At 44.8% G+C, this 25,417-nt stretch overlaps 1 protein-coding gene across 2 annotated transcripts in view; it reads left to right on the top strand.

Moving 5' to 3' along the window:
- The window catches only part of TTC21A (tetratricopeptide repeat domain 21A), a 391,729-nt gene that overhangs the window by 151,950 nt on the left and 214,362 nt on the right, over window positions 1-25,417 (top strand). For both annotated transcript variants that reach the window (XM_069211078.1, XM_069211079.1), the window contains exons 11-12: window positions 14,486-14,686; window positions 14,867-14,996. In XM_069211078.1, the coding sequence (XP_069067179.1) occupies window positions 14,486-14,686; window positions 14,867-14,996 (331 nt within the window). The remainder of the gene's footprint in view (window positions 1-14,485; window positions 14,687-14,866; window positions 14,997-25,417) is intronic.

The raw sequence follows: 25,417 nt of genomic DNA, 5'->3' as shown, positions 1-25,417 counted from the left end.
TTTTCCTACTATTGCATAGACTGGAGTGGGAAAAGTAGTTTTAACCCCTCTGAAGTCCCAATGCTTTCTCTACTGTTGCACAGACTGGAGTGGGAATAGTAAATGTTATCCCTTTGAAGTCCAATGCTTTCTGTAGTGTTGCATAGATTGGAGTGAGTATAGTAAATGTAACACCTCAAAAGTCTAACCCTTCCCCTACTGTTGCTTAGACTGGAGTGAGAATAGTAATTTTAACCCCTCGGAAGTCCCAACGCTTTCTCTATTGTTGCACAGACTGGTGTTGGAATAGTAAAATGTGAACCCCCTGAAGTCCAACACTTTCCCTACTGTTCTTTGACTGGGGTGGGAATAGTAAATGTAACCCCTCTAAAGTCTAACACTTTCCCTACTGTTGCACAGCCTGGAGTGGCAATAATACATTTTATCCCTCAAAAGCCCAACGCTTTCCCTGTGGTTGCAAAGAAAGGAGTGACAATAGTGAATTTATCCCCTCTGAAGTCCAAGGCTTTCCCTTCTGTTGCACTGTTCGGAGTGTGAATAACATATTAAATCCCCTCTGAAGTTCTACACTTTCTCTACTATTGTATAAACTGGAGTGGAAATAGTGTATGGATTATTCCCATACTTAAATACCTTTCCTAATTTTGTTTGCGCATATTTATTATTAATATTTGTTTATTATATCAAACTACTAATAATATTTTTTGTAAATGTCTTTTTTAAGTTTTTTAAAATATTTGTTTAATAATTTATATAATGTTTTGCAATTGAATTGGTAAATTTTTTTATGTTTCATGAAAACATATATCTATAAAATGTGCGTTTTATAGTTGTACATTAAAGTAATTAAACAATGAAATAATAAAATAATAGTAATGGGAAAATATATATTTAAATTGTTTTACATATATATATATTTATATATATATGTATATATATATATATATATATATATATTTAAACATACACCCATATATATATGCACGTTTATAAAAATAATATATTTTTTTGTAGTATTCATTTTTAGTGAAATTTATTGAACTAATATTTTATTAATGATAAATATTAAAATATTTAAGATTTAGGGCCAGATGTAGCAAACTTTTGCGAGTCGCAAATGGCCCGATTCGCTATTTGCGACCCCGCAAAATCGGAAATGGGATGCAAAAATCCAATTTCCGACTCGCAAAATGCGATGCGAGCCGTTACCGACTCGCAAAATTTGCGACCCCATTCTGCGACCCGCAAATAGGAAGTCGCAATTTGCGAGTCGCAAACCATATGCAATAGCAACTCACAAATTGCGACTAGTCGCAAAAAGCTCATTTTGCACTTCCAATTTACCACTAACTCAGAGCAGGTGGTAACCATTACCAAAGTATAAAAGGAGACCCAGAAGGCTTCTGGGTTACTCAAGATGGCGGAGATATACCTGATAGCAGTGAGGAGGAGAGCCCACGCCACACGGCAGAGGAGGAGGAGGAGCCAGAGACAGGAGAAGATTTACAGAACAAGGCAGACACTCTTCCAGCAAACTGAGGAGGAAATTTATGACAAATACAGACTTAGCAGCGCAGCTATACTAGATTTAATAGATTTACTCAAACCACAGCTAGAACGCCAGACTGTGCGCGGCTGCGCCATCCCTACGCATGTGCAAGTGCTATGCTCACTGCACCTCTTGGCCTCGGGTAGCTATCAAGGGGTCATTGCTGTGGCAGGTGGGGTATCACAAAGTGCACTTTCACGGTTCTTTAGGGCATTCCTAGACACCTTACTCACACACATGTCCCGATACTTATACCTACCCAGGAATGAGGCAGAAATCAACAGCACGAAGTTGGAATTTTACCGGATTGCCAACTTCCCCCATGTCATAGGGTGTGTAGATGGGACACATATACAAATATGCCCTCCTGCAAACCTGGAATATCTGTTCCGCAATAGGAAGTGTACCCACTCACTCAACATACAGGTGGTATGTGACGCTCATTATATCATCACTGACATGGTTGCCAAATTTCCAGGCAGTACCCATGACTCCTACATTTTTAGGCACAGTGGGATACACCAACGCCTGGAACGTGGGGAGTTTGGAGACGGATACCGCCTAGGTAGAGCTGAATACACCTTGCAGACATGCACACAGGTCAATGTGCATACCACCCATGCCTTGCTAACAGTGTACGTTTCGTGCCCAGCAGGTGACAGTGCATATGCACTACGTCCATGGATACTGACTCCGTACTTAACACCCAGCAATGATTGCGAGAGGCGATATATCAGTGCACATAAGAGGACCAGGAACATCATAGAATGCACCTTCGGACTGCTGAAAGCAAGGTTCAGATGCCTCCACCGAAGTGGAGGTGCCCTCCAGTATACCCCAATAACGGCTTTCAAAATAGTTGTTGCATGCGCTATCCTGCACAACATTGCCACCCGACGTGGGCTACCTCTCACCCCTGAAGACCCAGATTCTGAGGATGAAGAGCAAGAGCAACCACATCGCCATCATGGGGATAGGAGCATCGCGAATCAAGGCAGACTGAGACGGGAACACATTGCAAACCAATACTTTGGAAGGTATGTGCCAACTTCTACCATACTCACCAATATGACAAAGAGTCCATGTGTTAAGTGGAAAGAACAAATGATTTAATAAGTGCAAATAACCAAACTATGTACATGAAAAACAGTTCAGGGGCTTCTATAGTCCACCTGGCATGGGACACATTGCCATCATGTGCCCCAACACCAGGGACAGTGTGGAGCTAACACCCTACGGCGGGCTCGGCTAGCCTGGCTGGTACTAGGTGGGTCAGCAGTGCTCTGCCTTGTGCTTCCACTACGTAGCACCCTGGTGTCACTGGCAGAGACACTGCTGACAGTGGAGCCCTCCTCACTGTCTAGTGGGGTGTCACCTGTGCCCCTGGCCACCTGCTGTGCCTCCATTAGGTCTATTGCATGGTTGATCCGGCCCAGTCCCCGTGCCACATCACCCGCAAAGTGGCCCATGTCCACCTGGAGGCTTACTGTTCGCCTCGACAGCCCTGTTGTGTTAACAGCCAGCCTGACTATAGAGGAGGCCATCCTGTCCAGGCGTTGCAGCAGCTGCCGGTCCCTGCGCCGTGAACTGTCACTCTGCGTTAGCAGTCCTGCCACCAGTTCGCGCATAGATAGTGCAAGGTCACCCGTGTTGTTACCTATAACCTGCAATTCTGAATGCACCTGCTGCATACTGATGGCATGATTTCTTTCAAAGCGCTGCAATACCCAACTAATCCTCCTCCATTGTTGATTTTGCAGGCGCTGACCCCGTAGCAGTTGGGCCTCTGTTGGTGTTGTGGAGGCATGCCCTGACTCTGCCTGCTGCTCTGCTGTTGGTATCCTACGTCGCCTGCGCAGCGGTGGAGGCCCTGTAGTGTCTGATGTGGCACTCTGGCTTGTACCTGGTGCAGGCTCGCACACCACTGTTGCAACTGGTGTTTCCAGAGAGGGCATGGTGTTGGTGGTGCAGGGAGCAGTGGTGGCTGGTCCTGTTGTCTCCTCTCTGTACTGGCTGACCATTGGCCCCTGGCTGCTTGGGCGGGTGGGGGTGTCTTGTGGGAGACCTGTGGGACATAGGGAACACACTGTCAGTGTCTAATATCTGTTATCACCTTCCTAATAAACAATTGCCTATGAACTGCCTACTTGACTACATTGCCCATAATGCATCATTCTGGTGTTTGCTACTCTGAAATGGAGCTATTTTGGTTGTGCATGCCCCTGTGTACAAGGTGGGTGGGGGTATGGCATTGATGGGGGTACATGCATATCACATGGTACTCACCGGTTGATGGTCCTGGCTCAGAGGTGTCCAGATCTCCCATTCCACTGACAGCCTCAGGCTCAAGGGTCTCCTCTACCCTTTCCTCCAGGGGTGTGGGTGGTGGTACCGTCGATGGTCCCCCTCCTGTGCCTCTCATCTCCCGGAGCCGCTCTGCCACCCTCTCCTTGGTCCGGGAGCACAGGTCATACCACCTTTTCTTAAGTTCTTCCACACTCCGGTGGCTGACCCCCAGGGAGTTGACCTTGTCCTGGATATCCTGCCAAATCCTTTTTTTTTCTGTGCCTGGCACAGTGAGGGCTGCCCTGCCAAACAGCTCATCATGGTGCTGACAGCACTCATCTGTTAGCACCTCCAACTCCTTCTCAGCAAACTTTAGCTTTCTTTTCCTGGGAGTGTCAGCCATGGTTGCAGGAGCTCTGTTTGTTAGCTGTGCTGCAGTTAAAAAGGGTGTGGTCCTCCCTCCTCCCAGGTGTATTTGTAAACTTCCTGGCTGTGATGTCATCATCATGTGCCAGGAAGTGTTTTCCTGAGTGTTCTGAAGTGATTTCCAGAGTGTTCTGCAGCACCTGCTTTCAATTTTCAGCACAGTCGCAATTTGCAATACCCACTCGCAAATTGCAAGTCCGTTTTTTACGCGATCGCAAAAAGCAACCTCGCAAACAGCGGACTCGCTATCTGCGGTGCGACTCCGTGTGCGAGTCGCAAATTGTCCTCGCACTTTTTACCTGCATTGCAGTTAGCGACTCGCAAATTGCGAGTCGCAAATACTCGCAATTTGCGAGTCGCTATTTTTTACCTAACTACATCTGGTCCTTACTTCTTTAAACTGCATATAAATTATATTTTTGTATGCTTTTAATGATATTTGTGTGAAACATGTTTTAAATATTTTACTATTCACAATTATAAGTATAAGAAAACAATGTTTTTGTTATTAATATTATTGTTAACAATATTTTTGTTGCACTATATTGTTGGTTCCGATATTATGTCAGTGATCCCTCAGTGAAGAGGTCCTCTGGCATTTCACAGCACAATATTTAATACCTTACATATGCATTGATACACAGTGTAGTGTTCCTCATTTCTTGTTTTTTGTTAAAATTGTGAGGTTGGAATACAATGAAGAAAATATTAATAGTTAATTTGTGCTGAGCATACAAAATGAAGGAGGGATCATAAATCTTCCACGTCATGGGAAATTAACTAGACTTCCTCATGTTAGTCCTAATTGTGATTGACCTTTTTTTGTTATCTTTTTGTTTTTCTTTTCTTATGTTTTTGTTTTTTCCTATAAATGCTTCCAAACTTGCAAAGGTTATCATATTTATGCTGAGAAAGCAACATCCTGATTAATGTGTCTGTATATAATACACAATCCGAAGGAAGACATGGGGAGCAAGTGAACGCCTAGGCTGCCAGCATACTGAGTGGCTGTACATCAGCCAATCTCAGTCAACATCACGAAAACTGATAGAAGGATTCCAAAATGATATCTATCTAAGTTTTCTTAAAAAGGTGTTTGAGGGGTGATTATTGTGAACTGAATGAGTGTGAGAGCTGTCATATTTTGTAGAGTTTGCAGAATGATCATGTATTTTTGAATGAGTAAAATATTGATATTTTAAATTCTAGTATCTTGTCATGTTTGTTTTTAAAGCTATTCAGAAAGCGTCATGTGAGGGCTTTGCCTTAATTTGTTTCATCTATGCGAAGGTTCTTAAATAAATGGATCAGCCCTTCGCTGACATATGGACACTGTAATGGCATACGTATTATAATAGTGAGTTAAACAATATACAAATGGAGGACTTAGGGGGTCATTCTGACCCTGGCGGTCATGGACCGCCAGGGCCAACGACCGCGGGAGCACCGCCAACAGGCTGGCAGTGCTCCTGTGAGAAACTAGGGCTGATTGCAGAGGCCCCATAACTTTTTGCCCCCATTTTCCACTTTATGCTGGTGTTTTCCTGACTCTGATGGTGCCCTGGGTATTGCTAACCAGTCCCAGGGCCTGTGCTCTGTGTAAAATGGATATGCAAATTAGGCTAATTATAATTGGCTAAGTTAACCTACCTATAAGTCCCTAGTATATGGTAGGGCATGTAGGTTTAGGGACCACAGCATAGGTGGTGCACACCTAGGTGCATTGCTGAGGTGCCCAGTGTCATTTTAAAAGCAAGCCTGCCTTGCTGGCTGCTTTTAAATTAAAGTTATATGCAAATTCGACTTTGGAATTAAAGGTACTTCCAAAGTCTTAAACTACCTTATTTTTACATATAAGTCACCCCTAAGGTGTGCCCTATGTGCCCCTAGGGCTGGGTGCCATGTAACTATAAGCAGGGATTTTATAAAAATAGATTTATAAGCCCTGGTGAGGTAAAAACAGCCAAATTCGTTTTTCCCTCATTGAAGTGAATGGCCTTCATAGGCTAGAATGGGCAGACTTTATTTTAAATTTTAAAGTCTCCTTAAATGTTAAATACCAAGAATTTGGTATCAAATTGATTGTTGTAATAAATCCCACAACTTCCAGTTGTTGGATTTAATATAACTAGTACAGGTAAAAAGTTTAGACTTTACCTAAAAAGTTGCCAATTTCAGCTCTGCATTGTTTTTGCTGCTGTGCTCTGATTGGTCAGCCTGCAGCAGCTTCTGCCAGGCTACTTTAATGAGGTGTGAAGTGGCCTGGCTTCACACAAAGGAATGTGCTTGGGGGAGAGAATCTCCCCTCAGCAGATGGTGAGGCAGGAAGGGGGAGGGCTGCCAAACTGGTCTTCAAAGGCAGAGAAGGACATCTGGAGCACCCAGCAACACCCCCACATCCTGCAACCCCAGACAGCTAGGTGCCCCCTTGATTAGATTAGGAGAGGGCAGGAGAGGGGTGTGTTTATGATTTTTAGCCACACCAGTGGGTGGGCTCAGCCAGATCTCTCCTCCAAAAATCAGATTCATCCATTTTGGATTTTTAGAGACTGTTGCCTTCTGGGATGGATTTTTGCCACACTTCCCTGGAAGTGGTCATCACAGGGAGACAACCCTGTCCCTGATTGGAGAACCAGGGCCCCCCTGCTTTTCACCCAGGAGCAAGGATAAAACTGGCAGACCTGCACCCACGCCTCAGATCCCCACCAAATTTCAAGAAGAAAGAACTACAAGGAGAAGAAGGACTGCCCTGCTGGACCCCTGGCCTGCACCTGGACCCTGCACTCAGAAAGACTGCACCAGCTGCACACTTGGGCTTCACCACAAGAAGGACTTTGCCTGGCTTCCACTGGTTCAAGGAGGGACTCCCTGTTTGCTACAGGTGAAAAATTGCTAACCAGAGTCCCCTGCACCAACTCCTGAAAAAGTGACCAGCTGACCACTGCCCAGTGGCCAAAAAGGAGTTTGCGCCAGGTGCACTCTGGGAGTTGAAGTCCGCACTTCCCAAGGACCATCACAGAACTTCTGGACCCTTGGGGTGAGCTGTGGACCCCAAAAGAACCTTAAAAGAACATCTGGGTGAAGCCCCAGAAGTTTGGAAAAGATTGGAGAAATTTTAGAAAAAAGCTCCATAAAGTGACCGACCCGACGCGGAAATTCTAGCCGGCTTGCCTCAACCGCGACCCGGCCTGACTTCGTGGTTCGTCCCGGTAAAGAAAAACATCCAAAAAATAGACTAAGTCCGAACGTAAAAAGTTGACCGGGACCTTCCAGCCATCGTATCCGAGAAGGGCTCCACGGACGTCGGATCAAGATCCAGGTTTACCCCGGTCGAAGGATTTTCATCTCGAAAAAACGACTAAGTCCGAAGGTAGAAATCACCACCGAGGAAACCGACTTCGCGTATCCGGACAAGGGCTCCAGGAGGTCGGATCCAACTGGCAGGTTCGTCCCGGTGAAGAAAAACTTCAAAATAAAGACTAAGTCAGAAGGTAACTTTTTAACCGAGGCTTCCCGCGACCTGTATCCGAGCAGGGCTCCATCGCGGTCGGCCTGAAAGTTTGACTTTGTCCCGGTCCTGGTGCAACCAGATGACCCGATTGGCGCTTTTTGTTTCTATGCGCTAGAAAATAATAATACTTTAAAAATTCATATCTCCGGTTCCCCTGAACCGATTTTAATCGTTTTTGTGTCATTTTAAAGATAAAAATATAAGCTATTTTTATAAATTGGTTTTGGATTTTTAAACTGTTTCCTGTGTTTTATTTAATTACTGTTTTTTGATATTTGAATGCTTTACACTTTGTCTCCTAAGTTAAGCCTTGACGCTCGATGCCAAGCTACCAAGGGTAGAGCTGGGATTAATTTACTGAGACCTAACTGTACTTTTGTGGAGGTTTGTGGCTTGTTGCTAGGTGTAGGTACCTACCTGCCCTACCAATAACCCATTTTCCAACATAATTGGAAGCAGCGACGGGATCCTGTACTTGTGTTCAATATCACGTTACAGTTTTAGGTAAAACAAATAAAAAATCCTTTAAATTGTCCTAGTGCAAAAATTGTTTTTAATTTTTAATTTGGATTAATTTCAATTATTGAATTTTTGTAATTTTTCTAAATTCTTGTTTCCAATTTTTGCAAAAAGTTTTTGTTGACACAAAACTAGGGAACCATGGAGCTTGATCTGGCTAGCCTACCCACACTGACAGTAGTCCAGCTTAGGGGGTTGTGTATTGAAAGAGGGTTGCCTGCAACCACTGATCTCAGGAAGCAAATCCTGATCACATCCCTGACAGCATGGGCTGAGGCCCAAGAGGTAGAGTCAGAAGAAGCTCCAGAGGAGGGAGAAACAAGGGAGGATGCAAGCTCTAACCACTCAGGGGAGGGAAGGCATCTGAGCCCAAGTGAGGATGAGGAAGAACGGTCCTCAGTAAATACAGTCACTAGGGGCAGATCCAAAGCTAGTGGTGGGAAGGGGGTCCTTTCAGGAGGAGAGAACCCATCCATCAGAGAAAGAGAGCTGGAGGCCCAGCTAGCATACATAGCTTTGGAAGCAGAGAAGCTGGCCCTAGAAAAGAAAAAGTGGGCATCCAAAGAGAAAAGAGATGGAAGCAGCGATAAAGAAGCTGAGGTGTCCATGGGTGGGGGAGTTTGCCCCAGATTACCCAAGGGGGTGGTTCCTGCTTATGTAGAGGGGGATGACATAGATAAGTGGCTGGGGGCCTTTGAGAGGGCACTCCAAATGAGAAGGGTTAGGCCTCAATACTGGGGTTCCCTTTTGTGGGAGTTGGTCCCCAACTCAGGGAGGGATAGGCTTCTGACCTTAAGGGGAGAGGAGGCAGATTCATACCCTAGTATGAAGAGGTGCTTAGCCAAGAAGTTTGGTCTGACCCCAGAGCAATATAGAATGAAGTTCAGGGACACCCAGAAGGTCAGTACCCAGTCTTGGGTTGACTTTGTGGACACCTCACTAAAGGCACTAGAGGGCTGGATTATTGGCAACAAAGTAAATACTTATGAGGGGTTATACAATCTGATCATGAGAGAGCACATCTTGACCAATTGTATCCAAGAAAGGTTACGCCAGCATCTAGTGGACTCTAAGCTGACCAACCCTAGAGAGCTAGGGGAGGCAGCTGATGAGTGGTTGAGAACCAGGGTGGTTGTCAAGTCCCAGGGGGGAGACTCCAAGAAGGGGGGGTCAGGTCCCCAAAAACCTAAGGAGGGAGGTGGTAAGCCCACCACAGAGACTCCCTCTGTACCCCAGAACCCTAAAAAGGAGGAGAGTAAATCCCACTCCCACTCTGACATGCAGAGACAGGGAGACCCAGGGTTAAAAAAGCTCTTGGACAGTAGGGCTTGCTTTGACTGTCAGCAGACAGGTCACTTCAGAGGAGATGCAGCCTGTCCAAAGAAAGTGGTTAGCACTGGGCTGTCCAGTGTAGCCATAGAGGAGGATTCCTCAGATGATGAAGTCCTCCTAGCATTGTGCTGGGAGACAGGACCAGATGGTAAGCTGGTGATCCCTGAGGGTGGGAGTAGGCACTTCCACCACATTCAAGTGAATGGGATCCCTACCACTGGCCTGAGAGACACCTGTGCCAGTCACACTGTAGTGAGTGACCGGTTAGTGACCCCAGACATGTATGTCCCAGGAAAGACAAAGAAAGTCAGGATAGCCAAAGGGGAGGTCACCTCCAAACCTGTAGCCATAGTGCCCCTAGAGAGGGAGGGTATCCTTGACTGGATTAGGGTGGTAGTCAGTGCTGACCTTCCCCTAGATTGTATCCTGGGCAATGACCTCCCAGAGGTGAGTCTGGTCACAGATGGGGTGGTCGCCCAGGGCGCCCCTCCAAGCCAAAGTCCTGGGGATTCAGTCCCTACAGTTAGGAGACAGGGGTCCCCAAGAAAAGGAAAGAAGAAAAGGAAGGGTAGGCCACTCTTAAAGAGAGTTCCAGGGAGCCAAAGGCCTTCTGTCCCAGTAGGGGGGAAGCCCAGAGTTGGCACTGGTGAGGCCTCACCTGACCCCAAGGAAGTCCTGAGTAGTCAGGCAGCTGTCCAGATGCAAGGTGTTGCCCCTGCACTGACAGAAGGGAGAGTGGAAGGAGGGTGTCTGCCACAGGAGGTGGTAGCCCCCCACTCTAGACAGCAAGAGGGGTGCCAGGACCCCAAAGTTGTCCCTAAAGCAGCTCAGCCACCTGTCAGTGGAGAGCTTAGGGTGTGGTTCTGGGTACTGACAGCTGTCAGTAGCCTCTGCTGGGTGCTAGCCTTCCTGGCAGCACTGTACTTGGCCTGGGAGGCAGACCCCAGGGCCAATAGCAAAGTAGGCCCCCTGACCCTGTTGGTCATGGTGGGGTTGCTCAAGTGTTGGGTGACCTCTTTGGGTAAGCTAGGTGTTGCCCTAGCAAAGTTTGGAGTAGGGGAGGTGGGCACCTCACTACCCAAGTTGGCAGAGAGAGAGGAGGAAGACCCCCCTAGAGGGAAGTTTCAGTTTGAAATGGGTCTTTTTATTGTTGGGGTGGGTTCACTACCCAGAGGGAGTGACCCTGACAGGAGGATATAAGGCAGAGTAGGCCCTGCAAAGGGACAGCCAGTTTTCTTCACTGTCTTCCTCGCCTAACAAGCAAGGAAGACTCTCCCAGGGTTGGGCTGAGTCTCCTGGGCGTGTGGGCTGGGGGGGGTTGTGTGAGAAACTAGGGCTGATTGCAGAGGCCCCATAACTTTTTGCCCCCATTTTCCACTTTATGCTGGTGTTTTCCTGACTCTGATGGTGCCCTGGGTATTGCTAACCATTCCCAGGGCCTGTGCTCTGTGTAAAATGGATATGCAAATTAGGCTAATTATAATTGGCTAAGTTAACCTACCTATAAGTCCCTAGTATATGGTAGGGCATGTAGGTTTAGGGACCACAGCATAGGTGGTGCACACCTAGGTGCATTGCTGAGGTGCCCAGTGTCATTTTAAAAGCAAGCCTGCCTTGCTGGCTGCTTTTAAATTAAAGTTATATGCAAATTCGACTTTGGAATTAAAGGTACTTCCAAAGTCTTAAACTACCTTATTTTTACATATAAGTCACCCCTAAGGTGTGCCCTATGTGCCCCTAGGGCTGGGTGCCATGTAACTATAAGCAGGGATGTTATAAAAATAGATTTATAAGCCCTGGTGAGGTAAAAACAGCCAAATTCGTTTTTCCCTCATTGAAGTGAATGGCCTTCATAGGCTAGAATGGGCAGACTTTATTTTAAATTTTAAAGTCTCCTTAAATGTTAAATACCAAGAATTTGGTATCAAATTGATTGTTGTAATAAATCCCACAACTTCCAGTTGTTGGATTTAATATAACTAGTACAGGTAAAAAGTTTAGACTTTACCTAAAAAGTTGCCAATTTCAGCTCTGCATTGTTTTTGCTGCTGTGCTCTGATTGGTCAGCCTGCAGCAGCTTCTGCCAGGCTACTTTAATGAGGTGTGAAGTGGCCTGGCTTCACACAAAGGAATGTGCTTGGGGGAGAGAATCTCCCCTCAGCAGATGGTGAGGCAGGAAGGGGGAGGGCTGCCAAACTGGTCTTCAAAGGCAGAGAAGGACATCTGGAGCACCCAGCAACACCCCCACATCCTGCAACCCCAGACAGCTAGGTGCCCCCTTGATTAGATTAGGAGAGGGCAGGAGAGGGGTGTGTTTATGATTTTTAGCCACACCAGTGGGTGGGCTCAGCCAGATCTCTCCTCCAAAAATCAGATTCATCCATTTTGGATTTTTAGAGACTGTTGCCTTCTGGGATGGATTTTTGCCACACTTCCCTGGAAGTGGTCATCACAGGGAGACAACCCTGTCCCTGATTGGAGAACCAGGGCCCCCCTGCTTTTCACCCAGGAGCAAGGATAAAACTGGCAGACCTGCACCCACGCCTCAGATCCCACCAAATTTCAAGAAGAAAGAACTACAAGGAGAAGAAGGACTGCCCTGCTGGACCCCTGGCCTGCACCTGGACCCTGCACTCAGAAAGACTGCACCAGCTGCACACTTGGGCTTCACCACAAGAAGGACTTTGCCTGGCTTCCACTGGTTCAAGGAGGGACTCCCTGTTTGCTACAGGTGAAAAATTGCTAACCAGAGTCCCCTGCACCAACTCCTGAAAAAGTGACCAGCTGACCACTGCCCAGTGGCCAAAAAGGAGTTTGCGCCAGGTGCACTCTGGGAGTTGAAGTCCGCACTTCCCAAGGACCATCACAGAACTTCTGGACCCTTGGGGTGAGCTGTGGACCCCAAAAGAACCTTAAAAGAACATCTGGGTGAAGCCCCAGAAGTTTGGAAAAGATTGGAGAAATTTTAGAAAAAAGCTCCATAAAGTGACCGACCCGACGCGGAAATTCTAGCCGGCTTGCCTCAACCGCGACCCGGCCTGACTTCGTGGTTCGTCCCGGTAAAGAAAAACATCCAAAAAATAGACTAAGTCCGAACGTAAAAAGTTGACCGGGACCTTCCAGCCATCGTATCCGAGAAGGGCTCCACGGACGTCGGATCAAGATCCAGGTTTACCCCGGTCGAAGGATTTTCATCTCGAAAAAACGACTAAGTCTGAAGGTAGAAATCACCACCGAGGAAACCGACTTCGCGTATCCGGACAAGGGCTCCAGGAGGTCGGATCCAACTGGCAGGTTCGTCCCGGTGAAGAAAAACTTCAAAATAAAGACTAAGTCAGAAGGTAACTTTTTAACCGAGGCTTCCCGCGACCTGTATCCGAGCAGGGCTCCATCGCGGTCGGCCTGAAAGTTTGACTTTGTCCCGGTCCTGGTGCAACCAGATGACCCGATTGGCGCTTTTTGTTTCTATGCGCTAGAAAATAATAATACTTTAAAAATTCATATCTCCGGTTCCCCTGAACCGATTTTAATCGTTTTTGTGTCATTTTAAAGATAAAAATATAAGCTATTTTTATAAATTGGTTTTGGATTTTTAAACTGTTTCCTGTGTTTTATTTAATTACTGTTTTGTGATATTTGAATGCTTTACACTTTGTCTCCTAAGTTAAGCCTTGACGCTCGATGCCAAGCTACCAAGGGTAGAGCTGGGATTAATTTACTGAGACCTAACTGTACTTTTGTGGAGGTTTGTGGCTTGTTGCTAGGTGTAGGTACCTACCTGCCCTACCAATAACCCATTTTCCAACAGCTCCCATGGGCATTCTGACCGCGGCGGTACAGCGGCGGTCAGATACGGGAAACCGGCGGTGTCCCGCCGGTTTCCCGCTGCCCAAGGGAATCCTCCATGGCGGCACTGCTTGGGGATTCCGACCCCCTTACCACCAGCCTGGCTCTGGCGGTTTCGACTGCCAGAACCTGGCTGGCGGTAACGGGTGTCGCGGGGCCCCTGGGGGCCCCTGCAGTGCCCATGCCACTGGCATGGGCACTGCAGGGGCCCCCTAACAGGGCCCCACCAAGATTTTCAGTGTCTGCCAAGCAGACACTGAAAATCGCGACAGGTGCAACTGCACCCGTCGCACCCCTTCCACTCCGCCGGCTCCATTCGGAGCCGGCATCCTCATGGAAGGGGGTTTCCCGCTGGGCTGACGGGCAGCCTTCTGGTGGTCGCCCGCCAGCCCAGCGGGAAACTCAGAATAACCGCGGCGGTCTTTTGACCGCGCAGTGGTATTCTGGCGGTTCCTGCTTGGCGGGCGGCTCCCGCCGCCCGCCAAGCTCAAAATGACCCCCTTAGTGGTATAGTCAATGCTGGTGTCCACAGGGCAGCATTTTAACTGGCCCTGGTCCTTGTTTTATAAGCAGCCCTAACACGTCTTTTCAGTGCTTTATATTATTGCCATCACCTGTATTCTCCCTCACAGGACTTTGCTTGGTGTGTGATTTTAGCTTAAATCTGCACTCTCCCACCCCTGGGCAGACTAGTTTTGCCTAAGAGTCGTTATCTGCCCTTAGATGTTTCTAGCCTTCAAAAACGTAATGAAGTGCTTTGATATAACTATACAAACCAACAAACAGGTAATTATCGTGAGCTTGCAAAGAATAATATATATATGCATATATATATATATATATATATATATGTATATATATATATATATATATATCTTTGTGTTGGCTTTGTTGTGAGAATCCTAATACATGACATTAAAGAAGCAGTAAACATTACATGAAGCAAACTATAGTGTGTCCCTGTGTTCAGTTTTGCTCCCCACAATGTAGTTCATTGAGTTTGTTTTTATTTCTAGGAGCTGTCTTACATTGAGGCTGTACTAGCTACGAAAAAAGAGAAGGACGAGAAAGTTGCCATTACTCTTCTCAAAGATGCTGTAGAAATTCATTTTGCATCCCTTCGTGGAATTCCTTTGAGTATGGAGTACTATGAAAAGCTTAACCCTGGCTTCCTCGTTGATGTTGTGAAAGAATACCTCGACTTCTGCCCCAAACAGGTGGGGCATATGACAAAATGTATTATTATTCCCCGGGTTTAAATTCAGAGTGATCTGCCACCTGTATCACTTTGCCTTTTAAAAATTGATAATACTGTTTATCAATGTATATGTGCATTTCAGAAGATGATTTTATATATATCTATATACATATATATCTATTTTGTTTTTTTTTGGCAGCCCAAGTCTCCTGGTCAACCTGTGTCCCCACTGTTGAAACAGGCGATTGCTATCTTAAACCCAGTGGTGACTGTAGCTCCTGCTATGATGGAACCTCTGTTTTACATGGCACAAGCTAAATATATGTCAGGTAGGTACAATTTAAGATCTATTTTACCGTCTCCCATCATATTCTAAGTGAGCGCATCATGAGTTAGTATTTAAGGATGGTGATTTTGCTTAGCGTTTTCCTAAGGCCACGGGGTTAGTGGTCTAGATAGTTTTACATTATGTGTTCCTCACCATAATTTATGATCTAATACTGCCCACAAGACAAGAGGTTGGACGCTCTTTGTCCTTAGGGTGAGATTAATAATAGTTAAAAATATTTTTTTCTGAAATAAAGGTTTGCTGATAGAGCACGGTCTACTTGTGTTCGCCTGGGTCAGTCCTACAGATAAGCATAATTTTATTTGCCATCAAACCTGGTATTCCAAAGACTTTTTTAAATTTCATTTGTGAGTACATGAGTTCAGTACATGAATTCCTGTTAACTCTTGTGCTGCACAGCATTTACGACTCAGGCGTATACTAAACAATAGTTGAGAAAGGGCAGGATCTAGATCCTTTACATCAATAGACTTTTTCAGTGACCTGATTCAAATAGGATCAAAGGCAATGGTTATGATTTCTCAAGACATTCTGAATTGAACCATTTCACTATGTTTGTTTCATTCCTTTTCAAGTCATGTAGGTAAACAAGATGTGTCATCCTATCTACAGCAGTGCTAGCAAGATATGGAATAGCAGAAGAATAATTCACTGTATTTTGGGTAACTGTGTGCTTTAAGTCATTGGGTGTCTGAGAGATTTGTTAGAGGAATGTTTCTTGCACAGTTTTTGTAGCAGCCATGAGACGATTCTTCAAGTGACTTTTACTCTGTAGAGCTTTATTAGTCTAAATAAAGCATCCTAGACATAGGCATGAACAGTGGGAACAGCCACTTGCATGGGAGGTACATTAAATAATTTTTCCTTTCCTTGCCTTCTTGCCTTCTGTTCCTCCGTGACCAAAGAAGCACCATGGAGTGAAATATCACCAACAGTTATTTTGGTAATTCTGTAGCTGTTTAAAATGGATGCGGACCTTTAGTCATCTTAGGAAGAACTTGACTTGTCAGTTCTCTAAACATCTTCAATCCCTATTTTTCTGCCACCTACTCCCTTACATGCAACTTCATGGCTTTTGGCTAGACTTCCATACCTTCATCAGTGATCCTCGCACCCCCTCTGTATCCTTGAGACCCATTATAACTTATTCTTTTTGTTCTAAAGCTGGAGCCTTCTTGAGGAGCACATACCGACGAGTCAGTGAAAGCTAAATCAATCCAAGATCCTTCTTCTGGGTCTCTACTGCCTGTTCAATTGAATTGTTGCTCTTCCACTGCTAGCCCACTCGCCTGTCTCAATTCGGTTATAATCTGTCTTTTGCCATATTAGCCTGAATCTAGACATTTTTCAATATTATTACTTTGACATGAGCATTCAAATAAGTTGCTGTCAAAAGGACTCAACCTTCAGCTTACGCAACCTCTTTTCGTCTTCTAGTATGCTCCTCCCAGCTCTGACACAAAGATCACACAAACTGTGCTTATGAACTCTAAATGGGGTTACACAAATGCTCCTTACACCACCAATTCAGCAACCAACTTGCCTGACTTCATAATGTCCAGAAGCTTCTGCTAGGCTCCTTGTCAACTTTACTAAATGAAAGATAACTGCCCCTCCCAGTAAAGCCTCACTTGGCTTCCAGTGCTGAATAGAAGCCATTTCATTGGTCAAGTCCATTTTTGGAATCCCCTTAATTTTACCCCACATCACAAAATATCCTTCAGTTTCCTGTAAAAATCCTTTGCCCTACTGAAAATATTGTCCTTTTCACCTCTGTTGTTGACGTTTGGACCTTTTTGATGGGCTTTTCTGTTCTGGACTATTTGCTTTGCAACCAGCTCCCTTGTCCCTTTAGACTTTTTTCTACCCTTCTGTGTTCCATGAAGACTTGTAAGACTGATTGTATCTTGCAGTTCTGTCTTGTTTACTAATCTCCTCTGCCTTTTGTTGACTCAGGTTTAAACGTGGATAGATTTACAGTGTGCGCAGTATACGTTCCAAACATATATAAAATACATTAACTAAAAAGGCAGAACAATTTGTCCTTCTTTGAGGACAGATGGTAAACAACCATTAGAAATATTAGCAACAGCTACTTGAATGAGAATGTGGACAGGAGTAGTTTTGGGATACTGGTTTTATGTTTGTCTGTTAATTTATATTTTCATGAAGAAAATATATTTAAAACACACCTTTACAAATGCAATAGGTTTCGTCTTGTCGAATCCTCTCCCAAAGACTGGGCAATGGTAAAGACATATATACTGGGTTATGAAGAGGATACCTAACAAGAAACACTAACACACCTGTAACATCCGTCAACTTCTAATTGATCTTCTCAGCGCCTTTCTGAATTTTAATGTATTCAGATGATACACATGTACCCATGGCTCCATTTTACCATAGGTGCCCAAGGTATGCTAGTGGTTGCCACCATTTCCCCATGGTGAGCATGATGCCAGGTATTACCACCACTGTACCAGAACCAGCATGTTGGAAGAAATTACTACTGTTGTATCTGGGCCAGCATGTTGCCAGAAATTACCTCCATTGTGCCAGGGCCAGTGTTTTGCTAGAAGTTACTACCATTGTGCCAGAGTCAGCATGTTCCCAGGTCTTCCCATCATTATGCTATGATCAGCATGATTCCGCTGTTTGCAATCATTGTGCCAGCACATCCGTGTTGCCAGGAATTAACAATGTGACAGGGCCAGAGAGCTTCCAGGAATACAACCACTTAAGTAGGCTTATCATATTGTCAGTGATTACTACCTTAGTGCCACCGCTGGCATTTTACCAGGAATTTCCCCAATTGTGCCAGGACCAGCATGTTTCCAGAGATTACGACCATAGTTGCAGGACCGACATTTTGCCAGGACTTACTAACATTCCGCCAGGGAAGGGGAGTTGCCAGAAATTATGATTATTGTCTGGCGCCAGCATGTTGCTTTGAATTGCCACCAAAATGCCAGGGCCAGTGTATTGCCAGAAATTACCACCATTGTCTCGGAACCAGTATGTTTTTAAAAAAATATAGCACTCATTTATGGCAATAGGCCTTAGGTGTTCTATTTGTATTTGTATTAGGTGTTGTATTTGTAGTGGGCGCCCCCCAGTCACCATAAGTGTTAGCCTCTCGAGCCTGACCTCATTAAGCAAAATGGAGGAGAGGAACAACGGGGTTTACCCGCACCACCTCCTTTTCTGTGCCTTGTCTATAATCATTGGACTACACAGAAACATTGCCCACACTTATCAGGATACAATCAAGTTTTACACAAGCCTGGAAGACTAACCTACTGAAAGAGATACAAAAGGTTCCCACATCTTAACCCGCTTCTCTGAAGCGTTAGCGCATTCCAAATTACCAATACTTTTAGCTGAGTTAATCCGTTCCCTAAAGGTAGGAGAGGATTTTGATATCCATTTAATACATATAAATGTGGCGAAACCTTCCTCGCATCACCTCTCAACACCTCCCGTTCGTGAATAGCAAATATAACTGAGGCTAGGCTTACCTTCACTTCCTTACCCATTATTGCTGTTAGCACCTTACCCACATTTTGCCAGAAGTGCTGCATGTGAGGACACTGGCAAAATAGATGAACATTATCAGTGTTTTCCAAAGCTCATTTCGAGCAGCATCTCGGTCTCTCCCTTCCCAGCTTTGTTAGCTTTCTTGGCGACCAAAACATCCTATACAAGGTAAACAGATGATTTCTCCTGAGAGGTGGGGATTTCACAGACGACCAAAGTGTAGACATTGATACTTGCCAGAGTTATGTAGTGTCGATTAAAGGCAGGTCCACCTTCCAAACTTCTTCCGGCAGTGTGAGTTGAGTATTCTCTGCCTGTACTAAAGCCCAGTACCATTTGGAAACCTCCCTTTTTAGTGGTTGAGTATCTTGTAACTCCACCTCCAGGTCCAGCTTGATGCACCCGTTAGGTTCCGCCCGAAGCCACAACTACTTGTAAATATTTCAACCTAGATAAACAGTTGTTTGTAAGGCTAGCTAAAGAGTCCCATGAAATCAAGCTACCCTCCACTTCCAGCTGGCTACATTTAAATATTCCTGCCTTCAACAGCCATGTGGTCAAAGCATCCTGAAAGCATTGGAGTGTTCCGGGAGAGGTGCATATTGGGGCCATAGTGCTATAATACGGAATTCCAAGAGTTTTCCTAACATGGAACCAAAGTTGACACGCTGCATGTAAGACTCTAAGTCTGACTTTTTTTAAGTACTTTGGATGGGTGAATTTGTAAAAGAAGTAGCAGCCTTCTTCCCAAAGATCTTTGGTCATAGCATAAAGACGTGGAGACATCCGTGAATAGTCCTTGGAGAGTAAGACCCCCAGCATTCTTCAGTTGAAAAGCCCAGCAATCAAACTGGAAATCTTGGAAAGCTATGCTTCCATCGATCTTCTTCTTAACATAATTTTTTCCAGGCAATTCTCGCACTTCTGTTGGCCCAAATGAAACTAACCAGCTCTCGCTTGTAGTTCCCGGAACCATTCTGCTTTAAAGTACAAAGGAAGGGTGTTAAAGTGTCATGGTTTGCACGCTTCTTCCCATTGTAGTCTGCCAGTCTTGGGCATCACCTGGTTTCTTGCTTGTTCTGGATTGGCCAAGGTAAGGGCGACCCTTCCAGTAGCCACGGTGCTGCTAACAATACAACGCCTAACAAGCCGTAACCTCCAGAAGGAGTCCCAGAGGAAAAACCCAAATATTGGGAAAAAAACACAGATCACAGGAACTCCTGAGAAGAGGCAAAAAGAAAAGAATTAAGAATCAGGAATAACAAAAGTGCAGGCAAAAAACAGGACAGGCCCAAAAACACGGGAAGCAGGAACGAGGAGCACCACCAGGACGGAAGTGTTTGCAACGCAAGGAAAAGAAGTCCTTCTGTGCTTTTATACTGACACACAGGAAGTGACATGCTCGAAGAACTAAAGACACCATCATGGAATGGGAAATCCACATACAGGTGAATGGAAAAATTGCCATTGTAGAAAAGGTAGTAAGCAATGCATGCAGGGAAGGAAACAGAGACACCTGGGAAGAAGAAAATATGGCTACAAGAAGAAAAAGGAAAAAGAAGAAAGAAAAAGAAATCCATCAAGCATGTAAGGAAAACTACGGGGGCCGCAAGTGAACGTGGCGTGACCCAGAGCCCAAGAGAGGATCACCAAGCCACTCTGCGGTCTAGAAAACAGGTCGCAGCCCAAAAGCATCCCACAGCCGGATCAGCCGGCGGAATTGCAGAGCGCTGACCTGACTGCGGCCCGCCAGGGGGACGCTGTGGGTCCCCGCGGCATTACATAAATATAGAGGTGAACTTTGGAAGAATTATCATCTTGCTTAAATGTATTCTCCCTAAAATGGAAAGAGGTAGGTAAGCTCAGGACTGTAAAGGTTTCTTGTATTCTGAATTCAGTTTTCTAAAGTTTGTGTGTGCCATACTTTCCAGGTCTTTCACCACTTGCACTCCTAAGTATTGAATTTCCTCCTTTTCTAAAGGGTTGTCAGTAGGTCCATTCCAGCTCATCAGCTCTGTTTAGTCTTCATTACCTAAATAGTTTGAAACTTTCCCATAGTCCTTTATTATGTTTAGATTTACTGGGGAGGCACTTTGGAAGTCCTGTGTATAGACTATTAAGTCATCAGTATAAAGAGCTACTTTTTTGTCCTAATCATGTATTTTAAAAGAAGTAACCTGCTTATCTTTCCTGCTCCTGCTCGCAAGCGGTTCAATGTACAGATTGCTCAGTGTGGGGTGGGGGGGGGAGTGAACACCCCTGGTGTGTACCTCTAGCGATCTGGACTTGTGGGGAGAGATTCCCATTAACTAGAATCCTTGCTACTGGTGCACTATAAATGGTGTAAACTGCTTTAAGGAAATTCTCACCAAAGCCATTCTGCTTTATAACTGCATAGAGGAAGGGCCAGCTCACTCTGTCAAACTCTGCGAAAAAATGCGAACGGAGCACACACAAAGAAGTATCCCTCTAATATGGAAAATTCCAATAGTCATACACATTCAAGTGTGTGATAAGTTGTCCCTAAAGTGGTATCAATACCGAGTGTGCTATTTGAAAAGTGAAGGGCTTAAAAGAAAGAACTTTTAATACATAAATCATAAGTTTTAGATATAACACAAATATGTTTACATAAGAAATTGTTAATAAAGAATTAATATTCATCAAAACATTACACAGATATAGAATCTATTAATAAGTGGTTTGATCCCCTACTATAGTCATATCAAAGTCCAAAGCAAAAGTGGTTGTAGGGGTGGAAAATATCCACTTTGAAGATAAGGAAGCGAAAAGGAATTGTCTTGATCCAGGTAGATAGAATGATTGTCCAGATTCATCCAAACTCAGCCGACACGTGTTTCGTCCCACATGGGACTTTATCAAGGCTTGCTCCTTTTAGCATAAGTTGTTTAAGGGCGAAATGTCAATCCAATGTAATTCAAAAAGTCACGAGGAATCTGTAGTGACACCACCTGTATTGTCTGAAGAAGGAGACGCAGGAAATATGGAAGGGAGTCAAGATAGACCACAGCGAGAGGGTGCAGAATCTCTACTTCTCACATTGATGGAGCAGATGAATAAAATATTTGTGACATCTGACAGTAACCAAGCTGAAATACATGGTGCCTGTGAAAGTTTGGACTTTAAGATCATAGACCTTGCAGAGAGATTTTCAGTCATGGGAACCTGCTTAAGAGTACTGGACATAGAAGTTGAACATAACTGCAAGGAAATGCAGTCATTGAAGTTGGGAGAAAGAGAAATTTGGGATAAACTGGAGACTTTGGAAAATAACTCCAAAAAGAACAACTTAAGACACCTTAATGTTCCAGAGGGAGTAGAAGGTGGAACTATAAATTAGTTAATTGTGGGCTTATTTAAGGAATGTATCCCCTCAGTGGCCTCAAGCAATCTAAACCAGGAAATACAACGAGTGCACTGGGACCCTTTTACGAAAAACCCTAACAGAGATAGACCTAGGAAAATCCTGGTCAGCTTTAGCTCTTATCTGATAAAAAAGACAGATGCTCTCTGCACCTATGTCGCACCTTCCTTGCCACACTCAATAAGCCTTAATTAATTGCCCAGCGCTTCCCTAGCAATAAGAATAGAAATGAAATTGAGGTCTTCCCCAATTCAATGACTAATAATCTGTCTCTGGGCTGCTGCATCTGTCGCACCACCGCAACACCGCCGGCTCCATTTGGAGCCGGCTCCCATGTTGCGGCCGACATCCCCGCTGGGCCGGCAGGCGGAATCTAGGTTTCCGCCTGCCGGCCCAGCGGGGATGTCTTACTGGCCACCGCTGGAGTGCGGCCGCATTGGCGGCGCACGGCAGTTACAACTTGGCGGGCGGATTGTAATGAGGGCCATAATGTCCTGACCTATACTATGCAGTTTTGCATGCAGCTCTTTGATGGAAGTTCACGAGTCACTGTGCTTTTATTAGGACTATAATTTATGAACTGCAAGCAAAAAAAAAGGATCTCTGTGACACAAGAAGTAACACACTAAGCTAGCCATATACAGTTCTGTGATCTGAATGATATATGTTCTTTGCAGCAGGTATATTAATCCACTGTGCTACTTTATGATGAGTCAGAATGCCACTAGACAAAACTGTCACCTCTCTCCAGCAGGAGCATTAATCACCAGAGTTATCTTAGCATTTTAATTGTTGCCTTACAACTTCTGGACACACAAGGAACTCTGCAGCAGGTGCTTTTAATTACATAAGTTATTTCTATCACAGTGACCCAGAGCTTAGCGCCAGTTTCTGCTGCACTGCTCTCACCCCCCTAAAGCCGGCCCTGTGTGGCACAACGTGCTGATGCTGAGACATGATTATCATGGAGATTGTACAATTTCTTACTCTCCTTTTCAGTACAACACAATAAAAACATTACAAATCAAAACTTGAAACCTACATTTTTCACGTGTTGAGCAGGGTTGTTTTTTTCTGCTAATGGCTCTGACTAAAAATGGAGAGTCTATGTTGGGGACATCTTGAAACGAGGTAAAATCTGTGCTTCGCCTCCAGTAAGTCTGAGTTGTTTGCAAGATAGCCACCACTCTTTGCAGGCAGTTATAGGGGTTATCTGCTCTGATTGTCAGATCCATGTCAATTTTAAAACTAATTTGTGTATTGGCTTTATATATCAAAAGTTATAAACTAAATGAAGAAATTCGGTGCTACTAAAGGACCAATGTATTTATTAAAAAGCAGTGGGCCAGAATAGACCCCTATGTACTCCACATGTCAGTGACCTCAGCTGTGATCAGCAGCAATTGAAGATTATCTTTATTGACCTGTTTGCCAGGAAATTTTGAAACCAAGTTAAAGCGGTTTCCCTAATATATAACATTTTTAAATTGTTATTAGGACCCTAAAGGTTGCTGTTACTACCGTTTCAGTTCTACAGCCAGTACGAAACCTAACCTTTTCTGATGAAATACATTTTGAGCTTCGACAAATTAAGAAATGTCTTCAAAGATACATGTTCTTGAAGTTCTTCTAGATATGGCAGGTGGGGAAGTGGCCTATAATTATCCACACATTCTGGGTCTAGTGGTACGTTTTTCAACAATAGTGTACAATTTGTGGCTTTTTTCTAATTTCTGGAACAATAGCTGTGTTCAGAGTGGTGTTGCTAATATCTTTTATAAGGCTTGATTACTTCTGCAGCAGTTCTTTTTGTAGCCTTCCTGGGACAACATCTGTCCCTGAGACGTTTGTTATGCTTTTCTTTATTAAAATGTGACATTGGTCACTTGTGACTGAACTGAGTCAATCGGATGGTTCTTCCAATATTTTTTTATGCCCTTATCAAATCTTTAATATTATCTATTTAGTTTTTCAAATGATCGGTAAATGTATTGCAGTTTGGCCCTGAGACATCAATTTCCTCAATGTTAGCTATGCCTTTTAAGTCATCACAAAAAACACGTTTGAATCATTGGGAGCGGACAGTACCTGCACACACCAAACACATTTTTTCCCACCACTGTGAACGAATCCTGCTGGTGCTTAGGTGGCTCTGTCTCAAAACTCTGCTCCCCGGCTCATACAACTCCACATTGACGCTCTCCAGAGGAGATGGGGTGAAGGAGAACCTCAAGCACCCTGGGACAGAGGGACTCAGCAACCGCAGAAAATTCCACAAACCTACTAGGCACCTTTCCTCTGCCAGAGTCCTTCTCACGTTCATACCTGAATATGCAGTACCAGATCCGGTGGTTGGAACAACCTGCACATAAGAGCCACCTCCTCAGTTCTGGAATTCTGCAAGAAACTGAAGACCTGGCTCTTAACCTAACCCCAGCCCGGGTTGGCCTAAACAACTCTTGCTTCTGCGCCCTGTTGCCCACCCGTGTGAGTCATGCACTATACTTATCATTGTAACAAGCACGTGTATGGGAGATGCAGAAGGGGCAATCAAGAGTGAGAATAGGGAAAGAGAGGAACATGCTAAAATGCTTGCATAAGTGAAGGGGTGTCAAATTAAATGACAGTTTTTCTTTTTTAGCCACAAAAGTTTTCACCTCAATTCACCATTGTGCCCTGACTTGAAATCAAACCTGGAAGGTACTTGGTTTTATGGTTAGTCACATCACCATAGATATGGTTGATACATTAACTTGTATCTGTAGGAGGCTGGGGTAGTGTGAGAAAAAGCCTCTTTTGTCACAGTTAGCCCCCCACTTTTTGCCTGGTATTTGATGTAGTCTCAAAGTTGTTAGGGCCCCAGTTAACCTGGTTCACTGGACCAAATCTCTTTCTCTAAAACTGTTGTGATACATTGGCACAATTAGCAATACCTTTAACTGCTACTATTAGTCCCTAGTAAATGGTACTTAGGTACCTAGGGCATGGGGTATTAAGAGTAGGCCCCCAAGGGCAGCAGCACAGATTGTGCCACCCTCTAGGGCCATTCATCCACAAGCTCCCAGAACTGCCATTGCAGGCTGAGTGTTCTGATGCAATCCTAAAAGACAAACTCAACATGGCACACAGTCTGTGTGCCCTGTCCACTACACACTGAATGCACTATAGGTAAGTCACTCCTCTGGCAGGCCTTCCAGTCCTAAGACAGGGTACACTATAATGTATGTGTGGGCATAGGTGCATGAGCAATATGCCCATACTGTGTCCTTGGCAAACCTGAGCTTTTAGTGTGACCAACGGCGCAAAACCACACAAAGGACAGGAGGAGTGTTCTTTCCCAGCTTGCACCACCTCTAAGGTGTTGCATGCAAGATTACCCCATCATTATCCAGTATTGGATCTTTCATGGATTTACATGCTGGTACCATTCCCTGTTGTCGAAATGGGAGTCCCACGATACCTTAGGGAAGCAGTATGGA

The sequence above is a fragment of the Pleurodeles waltl genome, chromosome 10 (assembly GCF_031143425.1).
Source record: "Pleurodeles waltl isolate 20211129_DDA chromosome 10, aPleWal1.hap1.20221129, whole genome shotgun sequence".
Taxonomy (NCBI): Eukaryota; Metazoa; Chordata; class Amphibia; order Caudata; family Salamandridae; genus Pleurodeles; species Pleurodeles waltl.
Note: the sequence above shows the minus strand (reverse complement) of the source record. Positions and strands in the feature narration are given on the sequence as shown.